At 50.6% G+C, this 26,037-nt stretch overlaps 1 protein-coding gene across 2 annotated transcripts in view; it reads right to left on the bottom strand.

Moving 5' to 3' along the window:
* Nucleotides 1-26,037, bottom strand: part of RNF220 (ring finger protein 220) — a 320,215-nt gene that overhangs the window by 72,255 nt on the left and 221,923 nt on the right. For both annotated transcript variants that reach the window (XM_065409164.1, XM_065409165.1), the window contains exons 3-4: nt 22,491-22,536; nt 6,752-6,847 (exon numbers count right to left, since the gene is read on the bottom strand). In XM_065409164.1, coding sequence (XP_065265236.1) covers nt 6,752-6,847; nt 22,491-22,536 — 142 coding nt within the window. The remainder of the gene's footprint in view (nt 1-6,751; nt 6,848-22,490; nt 22,537-26,037) is intronic.

The following is a 26,037-nucleotide window of genomic DNA, read 5'->3' as shown; positions in this document are numbered from 1 at the left end:
TAGATTGGAAGACACTGGTTTGGGAGGTAAAACAGTTGTAAAATGCATATTATTGGGTTTTTGAAAAAGGGTAATTCTTGCTTCAAGCAAAGCCTCAGCTGCCAGATTCATTCTAGTACAGTAAGCCTCCTGCGGGTGTGTTTTATTGGTGTCTTGTTAGAAGCTTTATCCATATTATCCGATGCACACAGGTCGTCGGTGGAATCTCTCTTAGCGACTAACGCCAGAACCCAGAGCATCACAAGTAGCTAATATTTGTCCTTCTGTGTATAGAAACCTCTAACACAACTTGGAGTTTAGCAGGCACCAAAGGGAATTCCTTCACACTCTATCATTCAAACACACATCTGCCAGGAGGGTTTATGTGTTATCCTTGAGTAGGAAGAGAGAAGACCATGGCCTATAAAAACTAGACAGGTTGGACCGATGGAGCTGGGGAGAGGAAAGTGGAAACGAGGCTCTGCAATAATAATACAGGATTCCTTGATCTCTTTGTCAGAGGCCATCAAAGCAATATTGGTAGTTGTGGCTGTTGGAACATCAAAGAGGCTGTTAGACTATCAAAGCCGCTCATATGAAGGCAGAGGGAGTTTGGCTTTTTAGAGTTTTTAATGCAGATGCACCCCTTTCAGATGCCAGCCCATTTTGCTCTGTTTGGGGCTTTACTCTCCAAATCCCTGGGTTAATATATTAGGACCTGGACCCGTGAAGTGCTGAGCACCACGTGTTAAGCATTCTCAAACGATCACTGATCTCAACGGGATCTGGGGTCACTGCGGCCCAGACCCTCAAAGGTAGTTAGATTCCTAACTTCCATTGAAATCAATGGACGTCAGGAGCCTAATATCTTGGAGGTGTTGGGCCTCAGTGATGAACAGGATCAGGCCCCTAGCTGGTTTGTGTGTGAGAGAGATGCCAACAAAAACATTAACTGGCACATTTCCATCCATCTGTCAAGGCAGATATACAGACATGTAACTACCCCCTATTGAAATGCACAGGGTTAGACATAAGGGGCACAGATTAAAAATCCTATTTGAAAGCAATATTTCTTTCCCTGAGTTGCTAACAACACCTCAGATTACTAAAACCCAAACAACTGCAATCATCTGATTTCATTTTCTGCTTTTTTTCCCTTTTCTTTTTTGCATTGTGCTCAACTTGGACACTCAAAACTGACTCCTCAGTTTCCTTCCTCCTTCTAGTCAGTTTCACCTGGCGGCTCTGGTAGACTAGCCAAAGGCTGCAATATGTGGGTTACCAATGAAGCTGTGGAAGGCATCAACCTAAACAAAATCTGCTGCCTACCCCAATCCTTTAACTTCACAAAAACAGTCATATTAGCTTTTCTAAAAACAACTGCCCTTTGTTTGTTTGTTTAAACCAAACCTCCATTTTGTGCCTACTTTATGCTACATTTCTGTCTTTCATTTTTCTAGGTAATTTTTTTTTATATTTTTGCCACATAAATGCTTAGGGAGAGTTAGCAATTTAGCTTAAATCTTGCATGGTGCTAACCGCTAAAGCTTGCTGCAGCTTTTCTCTGGGATTTGCAAGGCAATGGCCATGTTTTCACAGCACACTCAGTTACCAAATCAGAGTTGCTGATTCTTGTTTCTACATCTTTATTGAATTAAGCTACAGCCTGTTTCTGGGTAGACGCTCACGCTTGCGGTTCAAATAGCAGAGAGAGGTGAGGCTTTGCTGGACAAGGATTTCAGCCACGCATTTTTACTTACTTCGCGTATTATTCAGCCACAAATATTCCACAGCAGGCTTACCTAACCCATTCAGGGTGTTCTCGCCCCCCAGAGAAGGCGCCTGACATGTTATCCTTAAGACAAGAGGAGTGTTTCACTCTAGAGGTTTTTTTTTCTTTTTGTTATTCTCCCTTGGCAATGCTGGTAGATAGATACTAGCAAGGAAACTGACACGGCCTGATACCTACTCGCTATGCAGGCAAAACTCCCGTTGAATTCAGTGGTAGGGGGATTTGAGTGCAAAAAGGGAATTGGATTGGGCCCAAAGCAAATGAACAGGGCTGAAATGCCTGTGACAGTGGAAGGAATGAGACAGCTGGAAAGAGATTTGGAGCCGCGATCATCATCTCAAGTCATGCATGAACCTTCCCTCTCAGGGGCAGCAACACGAAACTTCTTCCTTCATCTGCCCATGCTTCTCATCTGACCGCTCCCTTTATCTCCTTCATTCACTCCCAGCTTTGCACCATCTTTCACACCTTCTCCCTACCCAACTGCTGTGCTCGGAAAAGCCTCCTGGCTTGTGTTTGCCGCCCTCCCCTCCTCCAGAAAACACCCAGAGAGTCACTTGTTCACAGAAGCATTCTATCTAGAAAGACCTCACATCACTGTATGGCCACGTCCTGTACTATACCAGCTTGCAACATCATGGTCAAGCCAAAGGTCCTGCACCAAGCTCCAATCAATGGGCTTGGCACAGGGGGATTCTGTGCTGGGCAGTGTTTGGGGCCAAATCCAGTCCTCAGACCTTGGAGCCACTCCGTAGCCACTAGCGCTTTTGTGGCTGCTCTCCCCGGGCATGTCTTCACTAGCAACGTTAAAGCGCTCCCAGCGCTGGTTCACTGCCTACACTGCCACTTTACAGCGCTGAAACTTGCAGTGCGCAAGGGTGTGTTTTTTCACACCCCTGAGTGAGAAAGTTGCAGCGCTGTAAAGTGGCAGTGTAGACAAGGCCTCACTCAACAGAGGAGAGTGCATGAAAGGCAGGGTGGTGTGTCTGGGAGTGTATGTGTGAGAGGAGCTGAGAGTGAATTTCCTGAGGACTGTTTATCCTTGGGTTCTCCATGCATAATCTCCGCAAGGTAAAGCCTTTCCCAGATATGCAATCCTAGAATCAACAACTTTCTTTGATGCAAACCTGTTCCCTTTTAGTTCAAGTTCCAATGAACTGCATTCAGAGTTAGTCTATTTTCCTGTCTTGATTTGGCTGGGGTGGGGGGTTCATTTTGGCAGGGGCCAGGTCTACAGGCATCAGCTCAGAGGAGGGATATTTTTAATAGTTATGGGCCAAACCTTAATCTTAAATCCAAACCCTTTAGCTTTCCAGGGTGATTCAGGTTTGGATTTGGTTCTGGGCCCATTTTCCAGGTCAGATGCTGCTGAAATCTCACAAGAGAATAGCTGATCCCACAAGATTTGCATGGCAGAAATTGTGCGCAATCATCTGATGATTAGGATCATTTGCTGAGCGCTGACGTTCTCAGCACTGCATGAAACACAAGAGGAGATTGCTCCTGCCCCAAGGAGCTTAGAGTCTAAAAGATCACATGAGATTTCCACCATTTGGAGCCAAAACCCTATGAGTTTTCAGTACCATGAACCTGAACCTTCGAACCCAGCCTCCCTAAACCAGCTTCAGATCCCACCACTGCCTCAGTGGCCCATCTCTAGTCTATGGTAACGTCTCTCTCTCCAGGCAGAATGAGAGGATACTTATGGTTACTCCTAAGGTAGGCTTCTCATCTATGCGCCAGGTAGGATCCTGACATGTTCTATCTGCCAAAGGCCAGCAGCTCAGTGGCTGTAGACTGAGGCTATGGCTGTATCAAGGAGCACGAAGGAAGGTCTCAGACAACACCAGGGCCCCAATTCAGTGGTGTCACAAAGATGATGCAAGTTACACACTGGGTATTAATTGCTTGGCAAATGGATGTAAGAAGGAAAGCAAGGCAACCTGCACTGACTGGCCATTCAGTGGGAACCAAATTCAGCTTGTGGCAAAAGAGGGTGCAACTTACACTCAAATCAATAGATGTGCCTGTTTACGCTAATGCTGAATTTGGCCCTGTGTGGCTGAGGGGAGGAAGAAGGGGGCACAGTTTGAACCTCTTTATCACTCTCATGTTAGTTGCTTTACCAGCTGCACTCCCGTTCAGTGTGTAAGTCACGCTCATTCTTCACACCCACTGAATGCCAAACTGGTTCAAGTTACACCACCTTGCCGCTTACTCCTGTTTTCTGATCTGCTTACACCTGCTGTGGATTGCACCTTACCATTGTATCCCGGCTGAACTTGATCCACGGACTCTCATGGGAACTGCATTTACTTCCTTCAGATTCTATCTGGAAGAACTGGGTCCTCCATGGAAGTAATCAGCTCAACCTTCCCCCCAATATTTCTTTAACCTTCCTGTTCCCAAATCTCCATCTCCACTAAAAATTTGCTTGTCAAAAGGACCAGAGGGCTATTAAGGCCAAACCTTAGGAATTCACCTCTGAAAATCCATAGAGCAGAAGGCTGTGCTCCAGCATTTTACTAATACATCGTATATTCTCTATTACATCGTAAATAACGCAAGGAACTTGCAATGCAAAATTACTAGCACTGCAGCTCTAAGAAACACGTATCATCACAGCACACAGCCGCACACGAAGAGCTCAGTTCTGCAGCCCTTCAAGTCACTGGGAGATTTTTCTGCACAAGGGCCGGTAGATCAGGCTTCACCATTCTTGGACTCCTGCGCATTTACTTGTTAATGCAGAGGGGCCAAATTCTCATTTACACAAAGGATTGACACCGCTCTGGCATCCACTGGAAGGTCCCTTGATGCTGCCAGAGTGGCATGCTGCAGTGCAAATGAAAATCAGGCCCCGAGGTCTTTTCTCCCTGCAGCGCAGAGTTATAATTCCCATTATGCATTTGCATTAAGGGGCTGCAACCCCTCATAAAACACACTCACAAACTTCCTATGTGGCAGGCAAGCTAGACTCAGCACATGGAGGAGGGATACAATGCGAATCCTTGTACTGACGGACGGGAGAACATCTTGACAAATTTCATAGAGCCTAAAACTTCTGAGACGCTGAGAGCGCAGGGTGCTCCACATCCCCCAGGACCAAGTTTATATATCACAAAAAGGACCACTGAGAAAATTTCATCCAAGCTCTGTTTGAAAGTTCACTATTTATTTTAATAGAAAGAAGTATTGTGACAGGAGAGAGGGCAGCATATTTTGGTTTCTCGTTCATACCCAGGGCCTACTTCTTGGCTGCATGGCTCCATGCACCGTTGCTTTCACCCAGCAAAGGGGGTAAAAAGTTCTGCTAAATCAGAATGGAATTGTCTGACACTCCCTTTGCACTGGTGTACGTGATCAGGGCGATGGGGCGTCAGGCTCACGTTTGATAATAGATATGGAATATGTGACTGCATTGGGCGGGATGCAGGGTATGTTGGTCTGAGCTTGAGATGGGCCTTCAAGAAGTGACGGGCAGAATGGTAGCCAATGAATATTAAATGATAAATAATAATAATTTGCACAGACATGATGTGTGCATGCCTTGGGCCCTGATCCTAAGACAGATTCCTGCATGATGCTTCATTCAGTGGGGATCTGCCCACGCGGATCCATTTGCAGGAGTAACCTCAAGATCGTATTGTCACCATCCCTTGTCCTTCCTCTCTCCTGCCCGCCCCCATCACTCTTGACATTTACTTGTTGCGTAATATCAAACCAAGGCCATCTACTCCTGCGAGCAGGGCGTCTATCCTTGCATGTCTGTGAGGTGCACAGACGTTTCTGGATGCTCAAGAAATAACTATCCTATGACTCAGAAGCCGGAGGTGAGTTCTGCGGGTCAGCCCAGACCAGTGTCACTGAGTCGTTTGCACCACTCCACACTGGCATGTGTTCTGTGTGTGCCACGTTGCGGCTCTCACAGAGAAATCTCTTTAAAATGATTTAGAAAGTTTTAAAAAATGTTATTGGAACTAATTTTTGTATCTCTTCACATACAGGATCCTTGCAAGCCGTGAGCCCAACCGTACAGGGCTCAGAGGGAGAGAGAAGGTATGACAAATACGATTTTAGAAACCACTACAAATGAGCTAAGCTAGATTTTTCTCATGCAACGTGGGAATGTTAAAGTCAGATTCCTCTGGACCTTCCACAGCAAGAAGCAGGTGCTGTTTATCTAATTAGGGTGCTGGAATTCTCCGCTTCCTAATGAGGTAGAGCTCCCATTCCTAGAGCCCTGACGGGGTGTGAGTTACTGGAGCTTAAACAGACCATTGATACATGGCTGAATGTTACCTCTCTTGAGCCTTTGATTAGTGTCATTTTGCAGGGAAACTGTACATCGGGGAGGCAGAAGGAACATTTTCCTTGACTCTACCATGTGTATATGGCTATACATTTGAGTCACATGTGCACGATTCAGGCCTGGCTATATACTAGGCAGAGAGGCCACAAACTACCCTCAGTCCACACCAATGAAACACACAACCCAGGGTACAATATGTCTCTTAACTTGCACTGTATTGCACTAACCCTGTAGGGTTGTGTTCTGTTGCATTCTGAGCTGTATGCCCACACACCATGATGCAATGCAGCCAGAAGTCCCAGACAGTTCTCGGGTGCGTAATCATGCTTTGGGGGCATCCCAGAGGACTGGCGCTTTGCTAATAATAATAAATAATATTACTTAGATGACTTAATTTTTCTAATAATTTGCATGTCTACTGCCCTTTCTATCGAAGGATCTCAAAGTGCAATGCACACCTTAATGTGTTACGCCTCACAGCTCTTCAGTGAGGGAGGGAAGTATTAATATCCCCATTTTACACACAGAGAAACAGGGGCAGGGAGGTTAAGGAACTAGGCCAAGGGCACGGAGGGACCTGGGAGTAGCTCTTAGGAGTTCTTGGCGCCTAGTCCTGTGCTAAGACCAGCGGATTGCACTGCCTGGCTGTTTCCTGGCTGCTCTCTCACCTGGTATCTGTCTGAGTGATGGATATCATCTGAGGAGTGAGGCGATGCTGTCCGAGAGTCTCCTTCCCGCTTGATTGAGGCTGACAACAAAATTGACTGCAAGAGAAAGAGAGGAAAGGAGAAATTTACACTGTGAGCAAGGCAGAGCAATGATACATCACAGGCAGTGTCAAGGTCTTTCCCATTCCCAGCAGGAATGTATTGTCTCTGGCCAATAAATACTGTAACAGGCCCAGAGGGGGCATGTTAGCACCGGCTGACAGCGCGATGCTTTGGCCTCTCGGGTGTGGGAGAGCACATACCATCCCGCCTCACGGAAGGGCTGGGTCTGAGAGAGCAGCAAGAACCGAATCCCAGTCCCTGTACACAGCCCGTTCACACAGGAGCTACTCTGCCCTGGGGAGGGCTGGGATCCTCCTCCCCATCCTGGGGCCAAGGAGCAGAACATCCTCGCAGCCCTTCGGCGACCATCACTGCAGCCTCAGGGCATGCATGACCTGCATGCAGACCCTACAGGTAGGACGAGAACGGTGGTGCAATGTCATTGGGTTACGCTGTGACCTTCACCCATCCTGCCCTCAAATCCCCTCTTTGTGGGCCTGCTGCAGAGGCTGTGGTGCAGCTGGGCCCTATGACCCCTTGCCCGACCTCTCCACACCCTCCTTTTCATGGAGCTGCGCTGATTCCAGTGTTCACGGCCTTCCATGTGGGACGGGCATGTGGCTGGCAGTGCTGCAGAGGTAATGCTCGAGCTCTCCAGCAGGGGCAGCAATGGGCAGGTAGGTGCCCATTGCTTTCCCACTACCTCCTAGTGAGCGTGCGAAGATGTAAGCGGCACAGCAAGGCGCTGTGTGGGAGGAGAGGAAAGGAGTCTGAAACGGGAAAAGGATAGCCTAGAATGATATGCACCATCCTAGCTTGGGGTCCTGTCTCATAGCCTCCCTATCCGATGACCTGTTTACAGAGAAAACACATCCACATGCATTCATGTAACATGAAGGTTGCACAATGGACACGGTCAAATGTGAGAGTTAAGTCAGCAAGTGCAACCTTAACTCTGCCCCCTAGTGCACTGGGAGAAAGTCTTTAATTTTAGGATCAGAATAGATGATCAGGTAGTTTATGTAAGGTTGTAAAAAACATGGTTGTAGCATTTTGTAGCACTGAATAGACACAGAATGCATGAAACCCAAAACCCACACCAGAAAACATCCCCAAACAGGATACTACAGATGAAAGCATAACAATGCACAGCAACAATAAAAAGCATTGTGTGTTAGCGTACACTTAAATTACACTAAATGTCTCAATAATGACATATCACTAACAAAGATGCTTCATTAATACACATTATATTGTAATTTACTATTACTCTTTAATACATTTTAATACATAGCATCTGGAAAAACACAGATTTTTTTCACAAGGATATGGAAAAAATCAGAAAAATATTTTTATTGTGACTTAAGAAATATATTGATAGTCTTCAAATCAACAGTGGGGAAGTATAAAATTCAGTGCACCCAACGCTTATGGAAAATCAGAGGACTGGGGTGACAATACTTAAAGGACTTACATCCAGTAATAATTTAACTTTAGTAGTAGGAGAGTTTGAGGAAAAAGTCTATGAAAAATACAAATTAGCTAAGGGTTGGTCAACACTAGAAAGTGACGTTGACCCAACTACGTTGCTCAGGGGTGTGAAAAATTCATCCCTCTGAGAGACGAAGATTAGTTGACGTAAGCCCCAGCGTAGACAGTTCTAGGGTGATGGAAGAATTCTTCTGTCAACATAGCTACTGACTCTCGGGGCGGTGGATTTACTACAGTTATAGGAGAACCCCTTCTATCGCTGTAGTAAGTGTCTCCACTACGGGCCTGCATTAGTGCAGCCACAGCTGTTCCGCTGTAGCATTTCTAGTGTAGACCCAGCCTGAACTTCTGCAGAAGAGACACGGTAAAGCAAGCAATCTTAAACAATATCCACTGAAAACCCAGCGCGCCAGGGGGTTGTTTCTGAGGAACATCCAGTAGGATGCAACAATAAGAAATGATTGCTCAGAGGCAGGGAAGTCTGCAAAGGGATAGAAGAATATCATCTGAAATGTCCAGGCCAACTGTTAAAAGACACAATTCCTTAGAGGGAGGAGAACTTTCCCGAAACATTTGCCTTTGGGCTGACATTAAACATGGAAAAAATTGAACCCCAAATGTGACTTTTTCGGAAAGGTATGAGCAGCTGGGAACAGCATGTAAAATGACTCGCAGAAAAAGATGGCCAGTTGGCAAGATGTGATCCTCAAGGGCCCCATGGGGCCCTGATCTTGTTTGGGGCATGTCTACACTGCATTATAAGCCTGGGTCTGGGGGACCTGGGCTTGTGGACTCAGTGTTTCCAAGCCCATGTCTGAGTGTCCACACTGCATTATCAATTGGGTTTATAATGGCTGGATTCCGTTCTCACAGCCGTGCTAATACGTCCACGCTGCACAATGCAGAACTTCTCACTTGAGCTGCATCCACACTGAAAAATGACAGGGCTTGGACTGGGCTCTGACCCACTCCCTTAGAAGGGTCTTTTAGGACCTGGGTCCTGGGTGCTCGCTGACCAGAGTCAGACTGATTTGGGTGTGGATGGAAGGGGGGCTTGGGCTCAAACCCGAGTCAGAGCCTGGGTGTAGTGTAGACACAGCCTGAGTGGTCAACCTAGGGGGATTCTCACATAGCCCTTCCCTGAGCACCTTGCCAGGGGAGAGGGAAGCTGAGCTGGAGTTAACCCCTTGTTCATCAGGGAGCAGGGAATCACTCTGACCCAAGCAGGATTTAATGGAAAGCCCTGATGTAACCTTAATTCTATTGGGAGTCTGCGTGGATATGGCTGCCCTGAATGAGGGATGTTTGTTCATTTCAGGTGATCCTGTGACTGGGGAAAGCGGGGCAGGCTTGGCATATGGAGGGTCTCTAGGCTTGTGTTTGCCACAATGCATTGCCTTGTCCTGGGCTGCTAACGTAGCTGTATAAGGCCGGATTTCCCTTTCTCCTTCTTAGTGCCGAGGTTAATTATTTCTGCAGCAGCTCTTTAATATTTCTCAGGAGCTGCAGGGGGAATTCTGTTGAAAAACACTGAGTTCCTGATAGAAAAAAAAAGGAACCCCATCCCCCCCCAAAAGGGGACAAGGAGGAATTTGAAAGGCCTGAGACTGCAAATGGTGCTTTAAAATGAAGGGCTGGGGTCTCGGCCTGCCTCTGAGAGCTCCGAGTGTGAGTCAGCCCAGCGATTCGGAAGCAAGGGAGCCTCCCGTTGCAGTGGAACACCCTGTCCCTCCTGAAATAAGCTGACCATCCTGGTGCTGGGGGGGTTAAACACGTCCTCCTCCAGGCGAGAAAAATACACCGCCCCCCCTGCCTCCCCCACCCCAGCAGACCAATCCTTCCGCCCCCCACTCCGCCCACAGCCGCTGGTAGCTCTAATCCAATATGATTATGTGAAAAATGGTCGGGCTAGCTCTGGAGACAGTAAATTAAACGTTATGTATTAGTTTTTAGCGTGCGGTCCCGGGAAGCACGCCGGCCCCATTTATTCCACAGCCCTCCTGAGCACCATGGCGATGACCTCTGGAAAAACGCAGGGCTAAACTAATCCCAAAGATGTCAATCTCGAGGCCTCTTCTACATACACTTGCCGTTTAGATTAATAAACTGTCTATTTTTAAATTGTGTGCAAGCACTTCAATTCTAAACCCCTCGCCGGCATGTTAAACACGGCGCTCGCGATGCCAAGTCACACTTCCCCTTTGCTGGTAGCAAACTTGACTTCATTTGGTTTTCTCATTTCCCCGAGACGGCGAACACTTTGCCTTCCCGGCTGCGTAGGCAGGACTGTCACCGCTGCAGACAGGGGAAAGCAGGCGCAGGGCCTGAGGATTAGGAACCCGCGTGGTCTGAGGCCAACCTTATTTCTGCATTAGGCCGACCTCGCTGCCATCCCAGTTTTGGCCTCTCGTTTCTAATCAGTCATTTCAGGACTGTCTCCTGGCATTCGGGGGCACTGTCATGGCACCAGTCCCCAGGGCATCCGCCCTCTGCAGGCAGAGCTCATGCCTGCCCCTCTAGCTCAGCTATTATGGAGGGGAATTGTAACCCTGCTCCCCCCCCTTGCAATGCCTAGTGGTGCTAGCGCTGCCCTAGACTGTGTGCTCAGGGCGCAGGACTGTGGCTGCTCTATGGGGGAAAAGGCTCCTTTGTGCTCTCTCTCCCCAGCCCTTGGACATCCCCATCATCTGGCCTCTGGGAATTTCAGTGCAGAATGCCCAGCCTCAGGACGACGCAAGACAGCCAGTTAGGGAAGATGAAGCAATTGCTCGTCCTCCATGTCTTGGGCCAGACCACTGGACTGTGATGCAAATTCTGGTTCAGGCTTTCCATGGAGAAAACAACCAGCAATGCTGAAGTTGAATCTCCTTATGTTAAAAGCCTGTCAGCACCCAGGCTGGAGGTACCAGAATCACTGGATCCACCGAGGGGCCCAGAGACAATGGGTCGGATTCATGGCAGTGAGTCTGAGGGCAGGGGATGCGATCCTGATTCACTAGGAGGTCAGTAACAGAGAGAAAGGCCCAATCCAGAATGCTGAATCCAGGCCCCTTTGAATGTCAGGGATCGGGGCGGGGGACGCTAAGGAATCAAAGCCTTCGGTCCACCCTTACGGGTTTGGTTCTAGCTCAGATCAAGAGCTGGAAGGGGCCTGTTGCCTGGTTTAGATGTGGCTAAAATCTCACCTGAATTCCTTGTGAGTTTTTCACTATTCAAGATGGTAGGAAACGGCTCTAGAAAAAATTAAACTTCACATCTGAGGCCTGACAAAGTGCTAACAATCATTAGAAAACTCCCAGCTCCACCTACCCATATCGGAGCTTGTCCCCCGGAGCTGTCTCTAGAAACACCTAGTTTTGGCGACAGTCACCGAGTCACCCACAGTATGCAGCCAATTGCACAAGCCGTGTTTTCCTGTAACTACTGAAATCCTGCCGCTATTGCTAGAACCATTCATTATTTTCTCTGCCTCACCTGAGCGATGTTTGCATTTTACAGTGCAGGAACTATCATGCTGGGGGGCACCTGGCTATAACTGAGATCAACACGGTTCTGTCTTGCAGTGCCACGTGGGTCACACCACATTTCATCTGTCTCCCCGACTCGCACTACAGCCCCGGACTTTTGCATGGCAGGCGCACTGCTTTGGTAACACGGATGACCTGTGTTTCAATCCTGTCAGTGGCCGATCTGTGTTGTAACGGCATTCCTTCACTAGGGCACAGATGGGACTATAATTTGTGAGAGAAATCTGTCTTTTTAGGAGGGCATAAATCTAGCTCAATCCCCTCATCCCTGAACTAATCCCTCACGCATGACTCATATATGCCTGATTTAGTTCTCCGGCTCTGTGGCACGCATGACCATGGTGTGTTTGTACATGTGAAACAGGCAAAGGAGATGCAGACATGGCCCAGAGATGTTGGATATTTCCAGCGGGGATGGTAACATATCACCTTTCACCCCCATCGCTCTCTGCCCATCACCCCGGCTACACTGATTCCTTGCCTCTGAGGCACTCTGTGCCGCTCCCCTTCCCATATGATGAGGGCAGGTAGATATGTCCATGCACTTCCCAGTGGGATTCCTTGCTGCGTGGACAATGGACCTATACACGGAATTGTTCCTTTTCTTCCTGGGGAAACAGGTACCGGAGAGCTCAGCCCTGCCCCCATCCCCCAGGTACTGGCCTGTAACTCAGATCCAGAGCCTGATCAGATCGTGTTTGACCAGGTTTCATCTCCCTGGGCCAAGCTCCTCCCCCACCTTCCCAAGGCAAGCCAAGCCACCATTTGGGTGTTGAAAGACACAGCAAGGGCCTTGTGTGAACGCCAGCCCAGCCTCATATTTCTCCCTCCCCTTTAAATCATCTCTCCGTTGGGTAAAGGCGCTCTCTGTAGAGGTTATAAACCCGAAGAGGATCAGCCGCAGCATTACACCTGGGGCAAGCTAAATAAAAAAAGGTCACCGGCGCTTTTTAAACATGGACAAAAAAGCAGTAAAATGTGTTTGGAAAAAAAAAATCTGGCATTAAATCATGACTTTTTGCCTGGCTCGCCTCATTAAAAGTGGCCTTTTGGAAGGTAAAATTATCATTGTAAGCGATAAGATCTTTAAGAAAATAATTCACGGCTTCTTCACCCTTTAATATGATAGCCGCCATCGGCTAATTTTTTTCTTAATGGCAACGAGGCCATCAATCTTGTCCAAGCCGTGTGCTCACCCTCTCCTCCCTCCCTGCTGCCGGTCTGGGCAGCCATGTCTCCGGCGTGGCTCCCAGGAGCCATCTTTTACTTTCTTCTGCCTTCCCCTCAGAGGCTTTGCCTCCTGCCGCCCCCTTCCGCAGGACACTGACTTCCAGGAGCCGGAGTGGCATGGGCGGCAGGTATCTCACAGGCCTCCCCAAAGCCTGGCGTGGCCCCACTCCCACTCCACCCCCAGGCCCTCTCCTGTCTGCTTCCAGTTCCCGCTCTTCCCCTGGGGCCCAGGCTGGGGCTGGCCGGACTCGGGGCGTCTGGAGCCAGTGCTTGCGCTGCCAGCGCTCAGGGGCTGGGAGGGCTGGGCGCTGTGCTGCCGGCTGCTTCGGGGCTGGGGGCGCTGGGGCAGAGGGGCTGGTGGCCACAGTGGGGGTGCTCTGGGCTCCGTCAGGAGAGGAGGGTGGAGGGTCCTCGGGCAGAAGGGGAGGGGCCGGGGCCTAGCCTCTCCCAACGGCCGGTTCATGCGCCGTCCATGCGGAGTGGGAAGAGGGTTTGCTGTGTGTTTGGGGGAGTGGGCGCAGGCGGGACTTCATGGGTGCGATCGTGGGCATATGTGAACGTGTGTGCGTGCATGGAGCTGGCAGCTGTATCTGTTCGTGTTCATCGGGGGGAATTCAGTCCCTGGGCAGAGGGCTGAGCACAAGGCCTAGGTACCACGTAAGTCCCAGAGGGGGTCTTGACCGTGTGCTGGCCCTCTGCCCAGGGCTGAATTTCACCTTCTGCATGTGTGGACCTGACCTCTCCAGGGACTGTGCAATTCTGCAGAGCTTGGGGCGGTGACTGGAAAGGTGGCAGCAGCTTTGTTTCAATTAAAAAATGCATGCTCTCAATTAATTAAAAATAATACCACCATCAGCACAGAAGCCCTGTGTTTAAAACTCAATGCTCTCCCGATCCTACGGCGAGGCTGGGCACAGCGACTCCCCCATGCCGAATTAGAGCAGCCCGAGGGGAGCTCTAATTTACACTGCCTGAGGGCCCAAAATGTAGCGAGTCATCAGTGTGTTCTGGCCACGCCCCTGCTGCACCAGCAGTGGGGAGGAGGGGAAATGGAGTGTCATGTAACAGCCCTTATTTCAGCACTACGCCCCGAACAGATCACTTGTGCAGGGATCTCCCTGGGCTAGCGTTAGGGTGGGAGCTGTGCAAAGTAGCCGTATTACATGAGAGGGCCAGGCCCTTCGTTTGTGTAAATGAAACCTGAATCCCCAGACTTCCAGAAGGGGTGACTGCTTCCATGGGTGACCATGGGTGTATCTGGGTGTGAAAGGACTGGTGTTCACGTGTATGCCGCCTGTGGGAGAATGGGTGTTCCTGCACGTGCGTGAGTGACTGTACATGCGTGTTTACACAAATATGTGTTCCTGTGTACGGGCATACCTGTGTGTGCAACGGGGAAAGCTGCATGTGAGCAGTGCATGGTGCCTACAGGTGCAAACAGATCTCTGGGGGCCTGCTGCGTGAGTCTATGCGCCTCGGTTGGCATGCGTCTGACTCTTGGCCCTGCGAGAGAGAGGGAGTGGGGTACGGATGGGAGAGAGCAGGAGCTGGTTCCTGTCAGGGTGCAGCCCTCGCACCAAGGAAATGGATTGAAATTGCCAGCACACGCTAACTGTCGCCTCCCCCTCCCTTAACTACCTTCTCCCTGTGCCTCAGACGGGTCAGGAGTCAGCGCAGGGAGAGGCTAGCAGATGCCTTTGACATTCCCTTTCCTTTCAAGGCCAGCCATTTGAGACTATTAAGTGCTGGACTCTTGCTTTCTGATAGCCCCAGAAAAACACAGGGAGTCTATTTTTCTTAAACAATCTATCACAGCGGCTGTCAGCAGAACAAATACCCTAGCCCTTCGTTTTCTATATCTCGATGGCCTTTTTTTATTTTGGCACAAAGTGTTTCCTGCTTGATGCTTCAGCCTTAACTCTGCCATCTAAATAGGTACTTATCACTTAACATGGAGGTGAGCGCTTGACATGTTTGCTGTCTCCTCCCTCCCCTCCGGGGTAGGGAAGCAGTGGAAGTGTTGCTAATAGCTGCTATCACTTGGGAACTGTAACCCGAAAGCAACAACTGATACCAGGGCTGGGCTCCATTTCCTCCCCCCGCCCCACTCGGCAGGCGGGTTTGGATGTTAGTGCTGGAGGATCTTGGACACAAAGATGCTAACGCCAGAGCCTTTAGGCCTAGAACTAGGGTGACCATACGTCCCCTTTTGGCCGGGACAGTCTCATTTTTAAGCTCTGTCCCGGTTGTCCCGACATTTTGCTCTTCCCAGCTGATCAGTTGGCAAGAGAAAAACAAACAAATGCCCAGTTTGCCAAAACAGTCGGGTGTGGGCGTGGGGGAACGTTGCGGGGGCGGCAACGTGAGGTGCTGGCAATGGAGCCCAGGGACAGCCCAGCCCCAGCTGGCGTGGATCTGCAGGGGGTCAGCCCCAGCTGCAGGCAGTGTGGAGGTTGGGGGGGGGAGGGTGTCAGCCCTAACCACGGGCGGCACAGGGCTTACATGCTCAGCCCCAGCCCCACCCTCAGGCGGCATGGGGCATGGAGTTTGTGGCAGGGTCAGCCCCAGCTCTGGTTGTGGGGGGTCAACCCTAGCCACGGGTGGGAGGGGTGTGTGTGGCTCTGGGAGGTTCTGCAGGTCTGTGTGTGTGTGTGTGTGTGTGTGTGTGTGTGTGTGTGTCTCTGGCGAGCCCTACGGGTGGGAGTGTGTGTGTGTGGCTCTGGTGAGCCCTGCCGGGATATGTGTGTGTGTGTGTGTGTGTGTGTGTGTGTGTGTGTGTCTCTGGCGAGCCCTACGGGTGGGAGTGTGTGTGTGTGTCTCTGGTGAGCCCTGCCGGGGTGTGTGTGTGTGTCTCTGGTGAGCCCTGCCATTGTGTGTGTGTGTGTGTGTGTGTGTGTGGCTCTGGCGAGCCCTGCCATTGTGTGTGTGTGTGTCTCTGGCGAGCCCTGCCGTTGTGTGTGTGTGTGTATGTGTGTGTCTGTCTCTGGCGAGCCCTGCGGGCGGGTGTGTGTGTCGGGGGGGGGCCTCTGGCGAGCGCTGCGTGTGTGTGTGTGGGGGTTCTGGTGAGCGCTGCGGGTGTGTGTTTGACTCTGGCGAGTGCTACGGGAGGGGGTGTGTGTGTGTGGCTCTGGCGAGCCCTGCGGACAGAGGTGTGTGTGTGTGTGTGTGTGTGTGTGTGTGTGTGTGTGTGTGTGTGTGTGTGTGTGTGTGTGTGTGGCTCTGGCGAGCCCTGTGGACGTGTGTGTGTGTGTGGCTCTGGCGAGTCCCAGCCATCCCATTTTTACTTTAGGAAATATGGTCACCCTATCTAGAAACTTTCTTACAGGCCTGACCCTGCTGCCAGGAAAGCCAAGGGGAAAATCTCCGATGGCTGCAGCAGAGGGGCAAGGCTGGGGTCTTGGCGGTGCGGTGGAGTTGGGAGCAAAATGTGTAACGCAGTGACAGTGTAAGAGCCAAACCCTTAGCCAGGGCTTAGTCCTGACAGACAGATTTCGCTTGTAAGCGTTCTTCCTAAGCCAGTGCTGCAGCTGGGGGAGATGTGGCCCAGCTCTGTTCAGTGACTTCCCCCAGTGACACGGCCGAGTGAGGACTAAGAACACAGGAGTCCTGACCCCAGTCTCTTGTTCCTACCACTAGACCGTGCTCCAGCGGAGATCACTGGCTCTGCTTGCCATTGCATTCAGAGGGAGGCAGCTGGGAAGGGTTTAAAACAGAGATTTTGTCAAGGTTTAAGGCTTCCCAGCTTGCCTGCCTTCAAAGCTCTTTTTCCTTGGAGGGCTTTAGCGGTCAGATTTCCCAATAGGTGCAGTAATTCTTTTTCAATCTGCTCTAGGAGGCTGTAAAAAAATGGGAAGGGGGGGAATCAAAGAAATCTGGCACTGTAGAGGAGTTCCCAGCGCAGCCGGGCTCTGGGCAGGACCCTCACTGAAGCTGGGCACAGACCTAAACAAATCAGCCACAAACATTCTTTGGAATAAGAAATGGAAGTTGCTTCTAGTCCTTCTCCTTTGCCGTCAGGTTGCAACGACAGCCAGTTTACAGGCTGGAACATTAATGGAAAGAGTAACTTTAAAGTGAATATTAGAAAATGCTGCCGGGAAATAAATTGTGAACTCACAGAACAGATCAGCCCAGCTTAGCCCAGACTCCTTCAGTGGTCAGGACCAGCAGCTCCAGAGGAAGGTGCAAGAAAACCCTAGGGAGCAACTATGGAATGATGTGCCCATAGGGGATGTTTCTTCCTAGCCCCCATCATTTAGACATTGGTTAATACCCTGAATCCAGAAAGGTGAGATCATTTCTATTTACCTGTCCCCGCAGATGGTCTCATTATCCATATAAATGTCTAATCCCTTTTTGAATCCTATTAAGCTCTTGACCTATATGATATCCTGTGGCAGGGAGTTCCATAGGTGAATTATGCATTGTGTAAAAACCAGTTCTTTCATCAGGATTCACATCAGCAACCTGGTCCACAGAGTTACGCTCATCCAAACAAGGAACAGCAGTAATAGCATGTGACTTATGTGCCCAATAAAAACTAACCAACTCAGGGTTGCTTTTTGGATATCAAATACTCAGAGCGAAGTGCCCATGGACAAGCCCTTCCCCAGGAAGGAACTAGTCACAGAGAGGATTCAGTGGAGAATTACAAACGGGGGGAAATGTGAAAAATCAGGAATACAAATCAAGAGACTCGTAATCTATTTGCAGGCAAGTTGTGATCCAAAGGAGCGACTAGTCGATTATTGGCTGAAGAGCAGCCCATCCCCAGCTCACATGCATGTGGACTTCGGGGTTCAGTGTCTCCTTTCTCGTTGCTCGAGGCAGCACTTTGAAAAGAGGGCAGCACCGAATCCGGGGGCCACAGGCGAGGAAGCAGCTAACAGAGCACACGCGCCGCCAGACCCTGAGTATATGTTGCCTGTTATTAGCCTAATTATCATTTCTATTAGGGTAGCGCTAAGAAGCCCAATCAAGCACTGGTGCCCCATTGGGATGGGTGCTAAGCAGCCAAGCTGCACAGAAGCTAGTGGGGGGGGGACTATGAAAGGACCTTCCTCTTCCTGCTGCTTCTCTGTGCCACCTTTTCCCCCAAGCTCCCTCCTCCCTCGTGAAGGATGCTGTGCTCCCCGTGGTCAGGAGGGTCGGCTGCTTCCTCCGAGGCCGGCAGGGTTGCCCCAGGACTGGTGCGAGGAAAGGGCCACCGGTCACCTCTAGCAAAGGGTTGGGGCTAAGAGCACATATTCCTAGGCCTGTGGAGCCGGACACATGAAACATTCTGGCCTTTAACACGGGGCCAGTGAGAGCCACCTCCCTCCCTTCCTCTGTGTCCGATGGGTCCGTTCCATCACCGCTGCAATATCCCCCATTCAAAGGCTTTTCCTCCAGCCAAGCTGTCCTCCTTTTCTCGGGACAGCTCACCCAGAAAAACTGCTCCTCGGGAGGAGAAACCTGGTAAGAACCTATGACCGTGTGCTGCTGTGTCACCAGGGAGTGAGGGTGTGGGGCGCCGGGGCACTCCTTAAAGCCCCCTCCTGAGGAAAACCCGTCCTCAGATGCAGGGCAGATGGGGGGGAAGGGGCTTCAGATCTGTCTGCAGAGGAGACTTACAAGGCAGCCCAGCATCAGCAAGTCCTTTCCTGGCCCATATAGACTCAGCAGGTGGCTCCATCCCTAGCACTGAGAGCTCTGGGAACAAGACATCAAGGGACATCACAGGCAGGGTGGGCTTGAGGGAGAGCAGCAGAACCAAGGCCAGCAGGGGCCGGCATCGATTCAGGACCAGGAACAGCGCCGGGGAGCAGAAGGGGGGAGACCAGGACAGTGAGGAGCTCCCATAGGCTTGGAGCTTGTAGGCATGTGCCAGGGAAGATCCGCTCTGAAACAGAAACAGCTGTTTGGGGCTCCGCTGAAGGAGCCGCCACTGCCAGAGGCTAAGCAGCAGCAGCTGCTACTCTCAAGCCCACCTCCCACTCACCTGCTGGTCTAGTCTGAGCAGCAGTCACAGGCTTGGTAGAAAAGTGCCCCCCTGTCACTTGTCCAGGCGGCTACCTACAGGACAGCGCTTGCTGAGAGATCAGCGCTGGTCTCTCATAGAAAGAAAATAGGGAATCCGAGCTGCGAAGAACAATCTGGTTCTCGACACCGCCCTTCGCTGCAGCTGAACGGTGGGGAGGGAGAGTGAATTTGCTGCCTGGAGCCCTGCTCTCGGAGCCCTAGCCCGGCCGTCGCTGTCTCTGCCAGCTCCAATAATAGAAGAATCCGATATAATAATCTTGGATTCATCACATACCATGTTGAATGATTGGATTTTCTTTGACATGTTGCCATGAAAATTGACCCAGTGCGGTGAGTGACAGCTCTTAAGGGGCAGGGAGCCAGTGAATGAAAAACACGTGTTTACGCCAGGGATTTTATTTCCAGGCGAGGTCTTTGCTGGGGGAGTGGGGCAATTCTGGGGGAGTGCAGGGCGAGAAGGAAGCACACAGAAGGGTTCTGAATAAACAACAGACTATTGGAGACGGTCTGGAGTTAAAATAACCCACCCCCGCCAGTCATGACAGGCCGGTCCCTGCCTCACCCGCCTCAGGACAGGAGAGAATCAACTCTGGTTCTCGACGGTCTCCTCAGAGATCCCACAGCACTTTCCAAAGCTGCAGGTCTGGTGCCAATGACTGGGTAAGTAGTGCACACCCAGTCCATGCCCACCACTAGCGCATACGGCCTTGGGTCAGACCCTCTTTTATGGAGAAGGTGACCGGCAGCCAGGCCACTGGGGTTATATTTCCTACGCGTTATCAAATGTGCACAGCAGGGACCGGCACAGGGGACCCTGGTTTAGCATCTGGCCCCTCCATCGCTGTACCAGGCCCAGGCCTGCCATGCCAGCACTGCGTAGGAGCCCACGGCAGGACGTACGGCCAAGATCTTCTGGCCGAGGGGGAAGATTGTTGCTAAGTGAGTCAGACTAACACTGAATCCATCCCCTATTGGCTCATCGCACGCCTGAGAGCGGACATTTGGAAAAGGCCTGGCACGGCTCCCCCCCTGGGCTGTGATCCTGGTTCACCGCACAGTGCTCCTCACAGCTTGGATCCGGCCTGCTGGCCTTATTCCCCGCACACAGGTGTATCAGACTGCGCTCCTGCAACATGCACATCCTGTTCTGACAGGGTGCACCAGGCCAGGAAAGCAATAACTCAGCCAGCCACAAAGAGACGGCGCAGCTTCATCCCACAACCACCTCCTGCTCAACTCCAGCACCATTACAAAGGGGCCTTTAATACCACGCTAACAGGAACCAAGAGCGCTGTGCCTTTCCACCCCACACAAGACTTGTCTCCCAGCAAAAGCCACCTAGAAATAATGAATCCTCCAGGGCCAAGGAGCTTGCAGGCTTTCTGAGAGGGGAATGAAAGATTTCCAGATTTCACCCTCTCTCCCCCCACTCCCAAGACTTCTTGAAGTTAATGTTCTTAGGCCTGGACGTGACGGGCAAAGGAAAAAGATCCATGTGGTGACAGGAGGCGACTGATCTCTTTTACATAGAACGACTCTCCAGTCCCAGTTTAATCCCCTCTCTCAAGGCAAATGGGATTCTTTGTCAATAGAAACTTCAAAAGCCCAGCCCTGCCGAGAGACGGACCCTTCTTCTTTATCTGGTGTCTGTCACTGACTCGGTGTATTTACCTCCAAACAGCTAATCTCTCTCTAGCCCTCACTCTCCCTCTTGGGCTCTGCAGTGGGGACTGCCGAGTTATCAGCATTCAAACCTGACAACCAGGGAGAGGGGACCCTGCAAAGCACAGGTGCTTTTATTTCACCTGCTCCCTTTCCTGCTTCTTTGTGATGTCGAAAGACAGCCTCAAAGATTCTGGATTTTCAAACACACTTTGGAGTTTTTTCAATGCTTGTTTTTCACATCAGAAATATCAGGGCCTGACTTAGCCAAGAGATGCTGAGACAGCCATGTCTCACTCTCAGCATGCAAGCTGGGAGCTCCCAAGTTCTAGTCCTGGCTGTGTCACTAACTTACTTTTGACCTCAGGCAAGTCACTTACCCTCCCTGTCCATCAATTGCCCCAGGTGTAAAATGTGGGCCTGTGAGAGTCAGTAAGTTCTACTGGAGGAACGCGTTTTGAAGATGCGAAGTGCTATCAGAGTACGAAGTAGTATTATGATCTCTTTTCCTGGAGGTCTTGGGAAATCGTTGGAGGATCTGGAAGGTAACATCCCCGCCAGAACTGGCACTGCAGCTCTCCTAGCCCCATCTCGTGTGGGTGTGTGATGGGTAAACTGATGCGCAGAGAAGAGAAATGACTCCTTAATGTCACAGTGCTAGTCAATGACAAAGTCGGGCCCAGGAGCTCTGACACCCAGTTCCATGTGATTGTCTTACCCGATTACACGGCAACAAGTGTATTTAGATGTTGAACAGGGCAGGGCTAAAACCCAACCGAGACCTTGTCAGCTCTGGGTTCCAATCTTGCTGAATTGTCCAACTACACAACGGAGCCGCTGCTGCCTAGTGGATTGAGCTTGGTAGCCGGGCAGTCGGTTCTGCCCCTGCCTCTGCCACTTAATCTCTGTGACCTTGGGCAAGTCACTTAATCAATTAAAAGGGGAATAGCGCTGCTCCGTGGCTCCTGCAGGTTTCCTGGAGATGCAGCTATCTGTCTAGGTACTTGTTGGGCCCCCTTCACTGGAGTAGTAATAGTAATAGAGATGCTGCTGCTGCATTTTGTGGGTGATGGATGTGGCTCTCAGAACTCTGTGCTGGGCTGAGGGGGTGGCAGGTCACTGCCAAGGGAGGGAAGGAGGAAGGGGGCTACAGTACCTTGGTACCATTTCAACATGGAGCAGTGGCTCTTGTTTCTGGTCTGTTTCATTTCCCCAGGATGTTCTGACTCGCACCTTTACAGCGTCAGCATGCGGCTCTGACTCCACTAACTCCAGCACACGGCTTTGTGCTTTGAGCGCTGGCAGCACAGTCAGCTGTCATGAGACAGAACCTGGGGTCCTGGTGACCTGCCCACTCTTCGGCTGCATGGTCCCTTTGGCGCAAGGAGGAGTGGCCTGGCTTGTGCTGGGAGCTAGCCACTCTGGAACAGCAGGCAACCTCCTGGCAGCTGGCCAAGTAGGAGCAGCTTCCCCCCATCCCCTGGTTAGACTGGTGCTTGAAAATGAGCCCAGAAACTACACAGCATTTCACCTCTGGGGGAGAGTCACAACAGACGACCCCATTCAAGAGCCACCCATTATCCCGGGGCCTGGTGTGCGAACCTCACCACCTGGGACGGGGAGTGACGCGTATGTGAGGGGGGAGCAGGTGTGAATCAGGTCACTTTCAGGGAGCGTGACAACAGGTGTCGCTTTTCTTCACTTACCTTGGGGGTGCCAGGTGCCATGGAATCCTTCAGTATGGAATTCTTACTGCCAAGAGAGAAAAGCAGAGAGTGAGCGGCCTGGCCACTGCATGACAGCAAGGCACAGGGGCGGAAGTGGGGAGAGAGCGTGCAGGGGAAATAAAGGAGGTTAAATACCAGGGGGCAGGGATCCTGGTTCTGATCAGAGACGGGGCAGTTTAACCAAACTCTCCCAAACTGGAAGGGTTTGGATCAAATGGGGCCTAGAGTGGAGCCAGTCCTGGCTTCGCAAAACCCAAATCCAGCGGATGAGATTTTGCAAAGTGAAATCCGTTCCCTCCCCCTGCTGCTGCTGCCCACCTCTCCCTGTGACCGCTGCCACAGCGCCGAGGGGCCCGATCCTGCGAGATGCTGAGTGCCTTCTGAAAGGAACGGAGGGTGCTCAGCGCTGCGTGGGAGCGGGCTCGAGGGAGAGCAGAACAAGAGGAAGCGAGTGAGATTAACCCCTAAAAAGAAGGAGATGAAGAAAACTCCCCCTCTTCCAACCAGTGCCGAGAAAGCAGCAGTTTTGCCACTGGCTGGAGTCATTTGTTAATTCCGCTTGTTTCCCATTTAGCGGCGGGGAATGAGATCGCTGTCAGGGCCCTCCTCCCCAGCTACCCCTCCCTGGTGTGAGATGCTGCAGATTTAATAACGCCTTCCCCCCTCCAGACAGGTTAAACTTGAAACAATTACAGATCAAAGCCGACATGGCGGGGAGGCCCGCACTATAATTTTTTGGTTATTAAAGTAATCTCTCTCATGTAAATTCTCCCGCTAACACGCTGCAAACAGCATTAGGAAATAAATTATTTCCCCATGATTCGATTTGTCAATGCAAAGCACCTGCAGCAGGCAAAAGGATCTTGAAATATGATGCCAACCCGATGCCTGCACTTGTAAGTACATTGTGGCGGGGCGGCTGGCTCCCACCTCTCCATAGCCCCGGGGAGATGATGGATGGATGGGTGGGTGGAGGGGGGAGGTTAGCGGGTGGAGGCGGAGGTTGGGGGGGGGAATGGAATTGTGTTTAATAACAAAATTTGTATGCAAGCCTGCATCCCAGGCTAAGGATGAGTGATCGGCAGCCAGAAAGTATTAAAAAGCCTCGCTAAACAGCTGCTGACAATAGAACAAGACATATCAAATCAGATCTACTTCAGAAACATTAATATACACATGCATACAGACCCACACGCGGGCGCACACACAGACCCGCACACACACTCTCCTTTCTTCCCAATCACAGCAATATGGGAGACATCAATACATTTTTATGAGACTTTTAGAAGATCAACATGGTACTAGATGTGACAAAAAAGCAATGTGGCTGTCATGTTCGCTTTGTCGGGGACACGTTAGCCCCAGATGCTGCGCTGCCGTGGCAGTGGGGAGAAATTGAATTTGGCCAGCTTTAATCTGCCTTGATTTGGCAGATGGCTGGGTGTTATGAAATGAGAAGGGATGGAGGAAGGTGTTTTCTCCTCAGGCTACAAACCTCCGCAACCCCACCACACGCGCCCGTACCCCTCTGTGGGCCTCAGAAGGGCTGAGATAAGGAATTATTTGTCATGATCGGGTCACCAAAGTGCAAGAGATCAAGGCTTTGCTGCCTCTCCGTTCCCATCCCTAACGCACAGAAGTCAACGAGGCACTTTTAAAACATGATTCTTAGCCAAGCAGCTGCAGTTACTTGGACTCTTTGATGGACATGAACATGGATGAGCGTCTCAGTCATCGTCTCCCTCCCATCTATCCCTCTCTGGGATTCCTGATTGTAGCAGCATTGGTAATGGGGGCGCTTTGCCTTCCAGAACCACTTTCACAGCACAGCCCTGACTGTGCCAGCTCTGACTGCAGTGGCACCAGCCAGCTGAACAGGGGGACATGCTGGAAGCTGTTTCTCTCTGGTCTCTCATGCGGAGATTTCAGCAGCATGGGGTCTGGACCACCCAGCTCCACTGGGACATATTCTACCCACACCCTGTGCAGAACAGATGCAGTTTTGCAGCACAGGGTGAAATGCAGGGGGAGCCCACACAAGGGTTCTGCAACCCATGCCCGTCCTGGAGCACAGCTCTGTGGGTCATCAAAGGGTTGGTTTAGGGGGAAGGCTGGAGCTGACAGATTTGCAACCACAGGGTAGCTACTGCAGGCGCTGCTGTCATTCCACAATCGGAGGGGGGGGGGGTGTCCCTTCCCAATCAGACCCAGCAGATTTCCCCTTTGCACAAGCCAGATACTGGGGCTGACGCTCAGAACATTGCTTACCCAGTGTCTCCAGCAAAAACATGGTGTGTGTTTTCCCTACCGCAGGCACACTCCGTGTGTGTTGGGGGAAATAGGGAAGGGGTGTGTGGAGGGGGGACAGGCAGGACAGTGTGGGGTACTGTCTGTGCTGTACCCATCCTGCCCATGGGGTAGGCAGCGGACATCAGTCTCCAGGGCTGTGAATATGCAGCTTGGAGCAACGCAGGATTCACAGAGGAGTTGTGAAGTTGATTCCACCTTTTTTTCTCTGCTCATTCATTCCAATCTGGTGCAAGCAGAATCTGGCCCTAGATATTATGCAATTGGCTTGATCCCTGCTTTTCAATGTTATCTTTTTATTTAAATCATTCTGCCAGGGGTGAAACAACTTCTTCCCCTTTTAGGCAAAATATTATATTTAAAAAAAAAAACAAGTTTCATTCCCTCTGTTGTTAATGGTGCTTGAAATGATTCAACTTAAAAGCAACACTGAGAATCTCATTTATTTTTCACCAATGATACCCTTGTTTGGCTCTTCCAAAGCCTTCCACCTTTCACAAGGAAAGATTAGTTAGTTTCACACTTTTTCTAGTCAGTTTCATTTGCTGGTTCCCCTGCTCTAAGGCTGCAGCTTTGAGTTGCAAACACTACTGAATGGGGGTGTGGGAGGAGGAATAAATCTTTGTTTTAAAAAGTTGTTTCTGTAACCACTGGCTCAGTGTGTTGCATGTACCCCTCTCGTAGACAGTCCACAAAGGAGAACAGCCTATGGCCGATAGTTACTCAGCCCTCAACACAGTTGACCCAAAGGCCACTGAAGTCACTGGACAGTCTTTCGTGGACTTCACCGGGCTTTGGCTCAAACCCATGCAGCTGAAAATCCGATGTTCAAACCCTAGAGATAACTGGGGGCTTGTTACATTTTCACTGGATTTGGGTTTAAATTTTATGGCAAGGTTTCTATTATTCTTAGTTTTAGTCATTTTTCAAAGTAAAACCCTACGTTTTGGGCCAAATTTAGTCCTGTTGCATTAGTCCTTTTAATATTAAAAATGAAAAAGAAAAAATAAAGGGAGGGAGCGAGAGAGAGAGATATTTGGAATGGACATAAACTCTCATGCCTCAGGGCATAAGCCAGTCTCCAGCTCTTGGGGTTTAGGAAAAAACTTTTTCTGGAACAGATTGTTGCAAATGTTGTGGGGTTTCTTGTACCCTCCTCTGAAGCATCCCGTGCTGGCCTCTGTTGGAGGCAGGATACCAGAGCAGATGGACCTTGGGT

This window comes from Emys orbicularis, chromosome 8 (assembly GCF_028017835.1).
Source record: "Emys orbicularis isolate rEmyOrb1 chromosome 8, rEmyOrb1.hap1, whole genome shotgun sequence".
Lineage (NCBI taxonomy): Eukaryota > Metazoa > Chordata > Testudines > Emydidae > Emys > Emys orbicularis.
The sequence above is the reverse complement of the archived record's forward strand: the minus strand, read 5'-3'. Positions and strand labels throughout refer to the sequence as shown.